This window comes from Musca autumnalis, unplaced genomic scaffold (assembly GCF_047663935.1).
Source record: "Musca autumnalis isolate F117 unplaced genomic scaffold, ASM4766393v1 scaffold_4, whole genome shotgun sequence".
NCBI classification, from domain to species: domain Eukaryota; kingdom Metazoa; phylum Arthropoda; class Insecta; order Diptera; family Muscidae; genus Musca; species Musca autumnalis.
Window position 1 is genome coordinate 244,823,502 of NW_027411977.1, and position 9,032 is coordinate 244,832,533.

The 9,032-nt window shown below is 37.0% G+C and overlaps 1 protein-coding gene across 3 annotated transcripts; it reads left to right on the forward strand.

The window, feature by feature from the left end:
• Positions 1-884: 884 nt before the first annotated feature.
• Chro (chromodomain-containing protein chromator) lies at positions 885-8,411 on the forward strand. 3 transcript variants are annotated; one of them, XM_073980248.1, is made up of 9 exons: positions 885-1,042; positions 2,165-2,250; positions 2,314-2,727; positions 2,802-3,066; positions 3,162-3,344; positions 3,466-4,009; positions 4,076-4,234; positions 4,308-5,724; positions 7,760-8,411. In XM_073980248.1, exons 2-9 carry the CDS (start codon positions 2,193-2,195, stop codon positions 7,855-7,857), a joined length of 3,138 nt encoding a protein of 1,045 aa, XP_073836349.1. In that variant the 5' UTR covers positions 885-1,042; positions 2,165-2,192; the 3' UTR covers positions 7,858-8,411. The 3 variants fall into 3 exon arrangements, with proteins under 3 accessions (XP_073836349.1, XP_073836348.1, XP_073836347.1); XM_073980247.1 differs by having other exon boundaries at positions 911-1,289; XM_073980246.1 differs by lacking the exon at positions 885-1,042 and adding an exon at positions 1,730-1,952.
• Positions 8,412-9,032: the final 621 nt, after the last annotated feature.

Here is a 9,032-nt window from a genome sequence, read left to right on the forward strand (position 1 = left end):
TACGGTACATTTGCCATTGGAGTACATCTTTTCCTATGAATTCACTTATGAATTTTACAAGGGAGCGCGCAGCTAGGATGCACTCAATTTTGCTTCCACAGCACACAGCTAGGATGCACTCCATTTTCGATCCAAATCACAGCTTTTGATGTAGTGTTTTGGATTGAATTTAAAGGCACTCTTCGGATTGCAATAAAAATGCAAGCCATTGCGAAATATCCCAGAATAAATAAAATGCATTTATTATTTGTTTAAAACAAGAATACAAAGAACTTTATTATATAAACAAAAAATTGGATTGCTTGGCTAGGGATCTTTAAGCGAGTGCTTCTAAAATGTATCGAACGGAGTGCATTTTAATAACTCCGTGTGGATGCATCGAAAGATGTATTGAAATCATAACTCTGCATTGCACTACTTCCAAACCTTTTTGCTGGATATAAACTGTGGATTTATCAATAAGTCCATATTTACATTAGGCAATTTTCCTTGCGGCAATTGTCAGTTTGCTGTAGAGAGAGGTGAGGCATAGGGTAACCCTTTGCCTCTCAACACCCTCCCGCACCTACAAACTGACAATTACCGCAAGGAAAATTGCCTAATGTAAATATGGATTAAATAAAAAAGTATTAGTTCCGCGCATATTAAAGGTGCACACCTGGTTGTATTAATTCATTATGAATTATTAACAGAAACAAAACAATTAATTAAAAATTCTTGTTTATGGGTTTAAATTATCCAATGAATTTAATTCTAGCGTAATCTTATATGTAAATAAAGATAATTTTATAATCTTCCACATAATTGTAATTTTTTTTCACAACTTTCGCCATACATATAGGTCGGTTCACACACTCAACTCATTCCGACAAACTGTCAAACTTTTGTTGCGAGAGCAAAACTGCAAACCACACATGATAGGCTGTGATTGGTTGAAAAACTGCTTCCATTTTGTAGCGAACGGAAAATTTCATTTGCTGTACGAGTTTCTGAGTTTTTTCATTCCTCTTTAATTCTTCAAAAGAATCGGTGAATTATTTTGGTAATTTTGTATTAAAATAATTTAAAATGCGTTAAAAACAACTAAAATGCATTTAGAAGTTTAAGTAAATTTGATTGTGACAACGTGAAATTGGATATGTGTTGCCAGAAATAAATTTATAGCTAAAAGTTCAATCTTAACAAGAAAGCAAATACTGAAGTGAATATTTGTGACTGTAAACTGAGAACATTTTAAAAGTGTTTTAAAACAATTTAGTACGAAAGTTTGTTTTTTATATAGATTAAAGGTAATACTTTTTACTTTGTTATATAAATTAGTTAAATGTTTATAATAATTTGGCATTTAGTTAGTGAGTTGGTGGAGCGCGGTCTGTCCAACATTGGGGAAGTAAATGTATAAATGTACCGCTCGTCCACATCAATGACTGACTGTGAAAGTCTTATCAGCAAAAACGCGGAACATATGAAATAGAGTTAAAATATTTGCTCTGGTACCAAAATAGTTTTTTTTTCAGTTTTGGCGCCGATTTTTCTTCGAGGAGTCCCTCAAAACTTTTTTACAACTCTTTTGCATTCATGTCTTCTATTCATTTTGCGCTTAAAATTTATTGTGTTTTCACGATTTCTCCCTTTTTCCTTTTCTATTTTTGATTTTATTTTTTGCATGCAGAGAGTGAGAGAGAGAAATTTATGTGCAACTGTACCTCGACTCAGTCATTCACTGAAAAATGTTGTATTTGAATTGTAGGAATTTGTTTTTGTTAGTGGGACTCTGTGGGTTGTTTTGGTATTTGATCTTTATGATCAATCCTTTTTCTAATAAATTATTAATTTTAACCCAATTTATGCAAGGGGCCAAACATTTACGAAAACCACAATCATATGATACAAGTCTTACAAAATCGAAGGGCATTGTGCACAGTGTTAAAGATTATATCCATTTTTTGGCGGTAAGATTGCTTGCCTCCACATACTAGATTGTTTCATGAAAAATACATCGATTAACATCAAGAAAGATCTTAACTGGGGGTTTCTGAATTTTGGATCAATTCTTCGTTTTATTTTCCTTATTCACTGTTTGAACTCCTAGATCCATCTGCGGATTAACAATAATGCTGTCGTTTCCGTTGCAGACTAATATTTATTGTTCTTTTTATTTCAGCTGTCTCCTACAGAAGAAAATTGCTGAGATGGTGGGTCGGGAAATTTCTCCAACCGAAATTGGCAAACATGCCAAATTAATAAAGAGTAAGATAAAGAGATTTATCAAAAATATGGTAATCAGTTTCCTAATGTGTCTCCCTTTTCCAGGCGCTCAAGAAGAAATGGCCACGATGGATGTTTTAGTTTGTGGCCGGTGTTTAAATGTCTTTCATTTCATTGAGGAATTCAAGATGCACAAACAAAAGACATGCTTCAAAGAAAACAATAATGTCCGAGAGTGCAATGATACGAAACCCAAAATATGGGCTTTCTTGCTTTGGAAAGCCACACAGCTTCACAATAATAAAGATAACAACATCACCAGTCCAAATTCTTGGGCTCTCTATCAAACATGGGTTAAAATGGATGAAAGTCTTAGGGAAACTTGGATTGTAGCTGGTAAAACAATACAATCCTTTGCCAAGGTATCACAAGGAAATCTACAAGAAATGCCAGTGAAAATAACAAAGACCGTTGTGAATAACAACAGCAATAATAGTGATGGAATATCACCAGGAAGAAGTATGCTTTATAATGAATTGTATTAAATATGTATGTAATTACTATAATCGCAATATATTGGTGTACCTTTTTAGAGCCATTAGCGCAAACAAAGCCTCAAGTGGCAAATCTGAAGCCACCTGTTAAGCTAAATGTAAGTAACAAATCAACAGCAGATTCAGAAAATGAAACATCACCGCTTAAAAGCCCTTTGGCAAATAACAGCGTACAGAAAATAATGCCCAAGAAGCCAATAACTGTTTCACCACAATTGACCAACAAGTCTGCACCAGCTAGTGCTCCAACACCACCAACCACAGCAACAACTGCCGCCACACCCGTAGCTGCTAAGCCCTTGACGTAAGTAAAACGAGACTTCTGTCGGTCTTCTTATATGTGCGACATAGTTATAAGTATCACGATCTTTTCTTAATATATAATTTTTCTTCACATAGGCGTCGTGCCAAACGTTCAGTACCAAACAGCGATGAAGTCGTCGAGGAGAATGTTGAGAAGATTGTGGCCAAACGTTTTAATCCTCGTCGAAGAATGCACGAATATCTGGTCAAATGGGAGAATCGAGCATTGGAGCAAAACACTTGGGAACCTGCTTCACATTTGGAAAATGTTCCCCATCTGTAAGTGTAACCATAGGTCCAAATTTTGATAGACTTCCCTTTGTACATAACCTCAAAAATTATGAATTTTGCCGATTTAGTTTTTAATAGATTTTGATTTGAAATATTTTTTTGTTGGTAGGCTCGAAACGTTCGAAAAACAATTGGCTCGTCAAAAAGAAACACGGGCAGCTTTACAAGCAAAACAACAAGCTGCCGCGGGAACAACTCCCACACCAGGCAATAAACTTGGTGAATTAAAAGTAGCTGCAAAGGAGTCTCCAACACTGCAGCAATCATCACCCCTAGATCAAAGATCGCAATTGGGCTCGCCTTCCGATAGACCACATCGTTCTTCTAAAACCAAAGCTATGGATCAGGTAAAACAGTGGGTAGCAGGAAATTCAGTATCTTCAGCCCATTCCCCAAACTCGGATGCGGCCTCCCATCAAAACGAAAACGATAAAGACTGGCCTTTGAACACCAGCACAGGTTCCGGTCAAATGGGAGGCCTTAAGCGTAAGCTGGATGATTCCGATTATAATGATTCCAATGCTGAAGATATGCCACCAAGCACAACAAATACTATGGAGGACTTGGAGGAGGATCTTATACCTTCACATACCCTAAAAAAGATGAAATATGGTAATTCAGTGTCGGTAGAAGTTAAAACCAAGACAGATGTGGTAAGTATTATGGGCCAAGCGAAATTACTGGGTGCAAAAACTAATTACAACTTTCTCTTCTTCTAGACCAAGCAAATTAAAGTGAATGGAACTGCCACCGCTGCATCGCGTAGCGAGAGTCAAACATCTACAACCACTTCCACCTCATCAGCAGAGGTGATCATTACCCAAGACACAAGCGCTTCTGGAGTTGTCAAAAAACCAGGTTTCACTGGTACAAGTACTGTAAGTTATTGGAAGGAATAATGCAACTCACTTTATAAAGAATTTAACCGAATTGCTTATCTATTATTTCTAGAATAACAAGCCTGAGGCTCAGGTTCGTATTCTTTCCAAAGGAGAGTCTGCTATCTCTAACTCTGGCATAGTGCGTGTTGGTAGTTCGAATGACTTAAACGCTGCTACATCATCACCCTTACCTTCACCCCAGACTACCCCCGTTGCCACCGAAAACAAAACCCAACCATTGATTTCAAGAACTACACACGTACGCACAGCAACCAATTCCACTGGTCGTTCAACACCCACGCCTGCCAGACCAATGGTACAACAACAAATCGTACGTACGCCTAGCGGTACAACCATACAACGCAAAACTGTGCCAACAGCAGCAAATTCAATACAACGAGGTCCCGGTGGTACTCTTCAGTCACGTACTATGATGTCCCAGTCGTCTTCGCCCTCATCTGGTAGAATGATTATACCACGACAAGGAATGTCAGCGACAAGTACCCCTCGCTTGGCACAACAAAAGGCCGTGACACCTGAACAAAAAATATTACAACTTTCCAAGTCAGGTGATCTGAAAGTTACCAAAAAGGTAATGACACGGGAAGATGTGGTCGCACAACGCCAGCAACATCAGCAGTTGCAACAGAGACAACGACAACAGTCACAAGTTCATATACAAAAAGTTCAGCAATTATCTGGTCCTGCCCAACGAAACACACCCATGGCTCAAAGAAAACAAGTACAACAACATCATCAAGTTGTGCAACATCATCAGCAGCAACAACAACAGCAGGAAGAAGAGCATCAAGCTCGATTATGTCCCATAACGGGTAACATTATAGGTGGCAGTCACCAGCAGCAGGATGATCATCAGAATATTCAGGTGCAGCAAGCTCAATTAGAACAGCAGCAACAGCATCAAATTACTCTGCAACAAGAACAACAGCAGCAACAATTACATGATATTGATCCAAATCTTTTACTTACCCAAGATCAAATGCTTACCAATGAAGATGGCACCCCACTCTTGGTCACAGGTGAAGATGGCACCGTTTATCAAGTTGCCGGTAAAAATGCCGAAGGTCAGACAATTCTAGTAACACAAGGACCAGATGGTGAACAACACTTTGCCTATGTTGCCGCGGCTGAAGGTGAAAATGAGAATCAAGCTTTTGCCATAGACAATGCAGCAGTAGCAGAAGCTGTAGCCCAATTACCAGCTGATCAACAAGCTGAAGCTTTGGCTGCTGTTGAGGCTGGTAATGGTGGTGGTCAGTATTTGGTAAAGACAACACAAGAAGATGGTACAACACAGGTGGTGACAATGACAGAGGCTGAACTGCAACAACATCAGGCAGCAGTAGCCGCAGCAGCTAATGCTGCTCCAGCAGCAACCAATCAATTGTGTATACAAACTGGAGATGGTTCAGATGGACAAGCTAATATACCAGCTGAGGTGGTACAAGCAGAATTACCATCACCGGGTAAGTTAACGAAATTGTTTTTTTTTTTTTTGTTTTATTCGCCGAATACAAAGAATCTTGGAACAGTACACCCCTTTGAACAGTTTGAAATTTTCATGAGAAAATGTATTTCTATAGAAAAAAGTTGTCCTTTACATATAACGAAAAATTTGTACTACTGACAATTTCAGTTCATGAAGGGGTTTCTATATAACCTGAGATTTTTTCTATAGGGAAAAAATTACTCGCCAGCACGTGCTGATTTTTTCTATAGATCTAATTGGTCCTCCGAATATGTGGGTTTTCTTCTATAGAAAAAAGGGTCCTCAGCTTCTAAGGATTTTTCTATAAAAAAAAATTAGAACTCAGCACGTGAGAATTCCTTCTATGGAAAAAATTATACTCAGCTGAGGATTTTTTCTATAGATTTGTATAGAAATGAGGATTTTTATACCCTCCACCAGAATATGGAGGGTATAAATAAATTTGTCATTCCGTTTGTATCACACCGAATTTTTCATCGGGGGCCCTATAAAATTCCAAGTCGATATAACCATGTCCGTCCGTCTGTTGAAATCAAGATACAGCTCGAATTTTTAAGATGGAGCTTTGTAAATTGGTATAGAAGTTTCTACTACTCCTAGGATGTTTGGTATTGCAAATGGGCAATATCGGTCCACGTTTTGATATATCCCCCATATAACGGTACCACCCGATTTTCGGAATTTTTAAGGTTTTAGCTTCATTATCACTACGAAATGACTGAAATTTGGTACTTAGTCTTCGTTGGGGGTACTGACTGAAATTCGGTACTTAGTCTTCGTTGGGGGTATACAACTTTCCCCCAGAATTTTGCCGGTATAGGTCCAAGCCTTCATATAGCCCCATAGAACGGTACCTCCCGATTTTCGGTATTTTGAAGGTTGCGTCCTCAATATTCGTCCGAAATGACTAAAATTTAGTATTTTGTTTTCGCGGGGGGTATGAAACTTTCCCCCAGAATTTTATCGTTATAGGTCCACGCCTTCATATAGCCATAATAGAACGATACCTCCCGATTTTCAGTATTTTGAAGTTTTTGGCCTTAATATTCCTCTGAAATGGCTGAAATTTTGTATTTTCATTTGGGCTATAAAACTTTCCCCCAAAATGTTGTTGGTACAGGTCCACGTCTTCATATAGTCCCTATAGAACGGTACCTCCCGATTTTCGGTATTTTGAAGGTTGTGGCCTCAATATTCCACAGAAATGGCGGAAATTTGATATTTAGTCTTCAGTTGGGGTATAAAACATTCCATATGAAATTTGTCGGTATAGGTCCACGCCTTCATATAGCCCCCATTAAACGGTACCTCCCGATTTTTCGGTATTTTGAAGGTTGTTGCCTCAATATTCCTCCGAATTGGCTGAAATTTGGTGTTTAGTCTCCATTTTGGTTATAAAACTTTCCATATCAAATTTGTCGGTATATGTCCACGCCTTAATATAGCCCCCATAGAACGGTACCTGTTCTAAAGGTAATGACGTCAATATCCCACCGAAATGACTGAATTTTGTTATTTAGTCGGGGGTTATAAAGCATTCCTGAAAATAATTACGTCTTCCTTTATCCCCCATAGAAGCATACCTCTTGATTTTTGGAATTTTTTAAGTTTTAGCCAGATTATCTTACCGAAATATCGAAAACATTTCGCAGGAATTTGTCGGTATAGATTGACGTAGTTTCCTGAAATTTGGTAGTCTTCTTCAGTAACGAAAGGAAACTAATTGTTCCATTTTACTTCAATACATCTCGTGGTGGAGGGTATAACAAGTTCGGCTCGGCCGAACTTAACCCCGTTCTTAGCTGTTTTATAGGAACAAAATGTCTAGCATGTGAGGATTTATTCTATAGAATAAAATTGGACCTCAGCACCTGAGGATTTATTTCAGTAAAAAATTGAAATAGAAAATACATCTGAATTTTTTTTCTATAAAAATCCTAATTGTACTTGTTTGCATCCTACGGATTCGTCTACCATTAAACATTAATAATAATCAAACATTATTTTTTTAGGTGGAACTCGAAGAGTTGTTTTACTGCTTCAGGACGGTACATTTATGATGACCGAAATGCACGACGATGAGTTTAAGGCTCTAAATATTGCAGCTTAATTTCGTAGGAACCATAATTCTTTACGCTTTGGAGTCATCATTACTACCACCACTCTACGCGATGCCGCTAATGTTGTAAAGAAGAAACACATACAATGTTGCAAGACCGTCATTTATTATAAGTCTCTCCCCCTATTAACATACTTTTTGTATTGAAGGTAAACATTTGTAAACTGTTTAATCTCCACACTCTACTCTATAAACAAAAATACTGTAAATTATTTAAAAAATTTCGTTTTGTCGTTAAGTTGTTTTACATTATCTTATCGTTTTTTAATTTACTCACGGATAGATCCTGCAACAGATTGAGATATTCATTCTCCTTTTTAGTAGAATAACTTTGCATAATTATCCAATTTAATGGATATACCATAAATAAGTCTATGTAACCATTTATGGGATCTAAATGGCAACCACACACATACACACAAAATAGAAGAAAAAAAATCCGCAAACATAGAATTTACATTTCGTTTATTTTTTAATTAAAATGATTAAAATTAAAACCTTAATAAAGATAAACATTAATTTATAAGCTAACATATTAAAGAATACATCTACCGTTTATTTTGTAAATATGCAATAAATTATAGGGTTAGTTTATAATAAACCCCAAATGTAATGTACACGATTTGGAACTTTTGGGGTCGCAGTCTTGCAAAAAATGGGTGCTGGTGCTAAAAAGATGACATGTCCAATCACTTGCCCTCAAGCTTGAATAGAATCAAATATTTTGATGGAATATAAGTCCAGACCGCTGCCCCAAAAAGATCCAAACCATTTTGAGATCTTAATCACGTCATCGTCGATAACCCAGTGGAATGGTATCTACACCAAGCAATTTCCTGGAATAGTATTTTAATTACCGGTTGTTATATGCCATGAACAAAAAAAAATTGGAATTACAATTGAAATTTATTGAAATTGTATTTAAAATTCATTAAATTGGTTTAACCCCCAGTTTTTGTAAAACAATTTATTCTTCTCACACGAATTGTCAAATTTTGTAGATCGATTTATTCGTCTTAGCGCAAATGTAGAGCGCTGATTTTTAAATGAGGAATTCTTAACTATATATGGAACTCATCTACGAAAAAAAATCTGTATGTCATCTGTGGGCTGAGCTATGGATGCCTAAATTATTACGAAAATAGACGAACGAACAAAAATAAGTT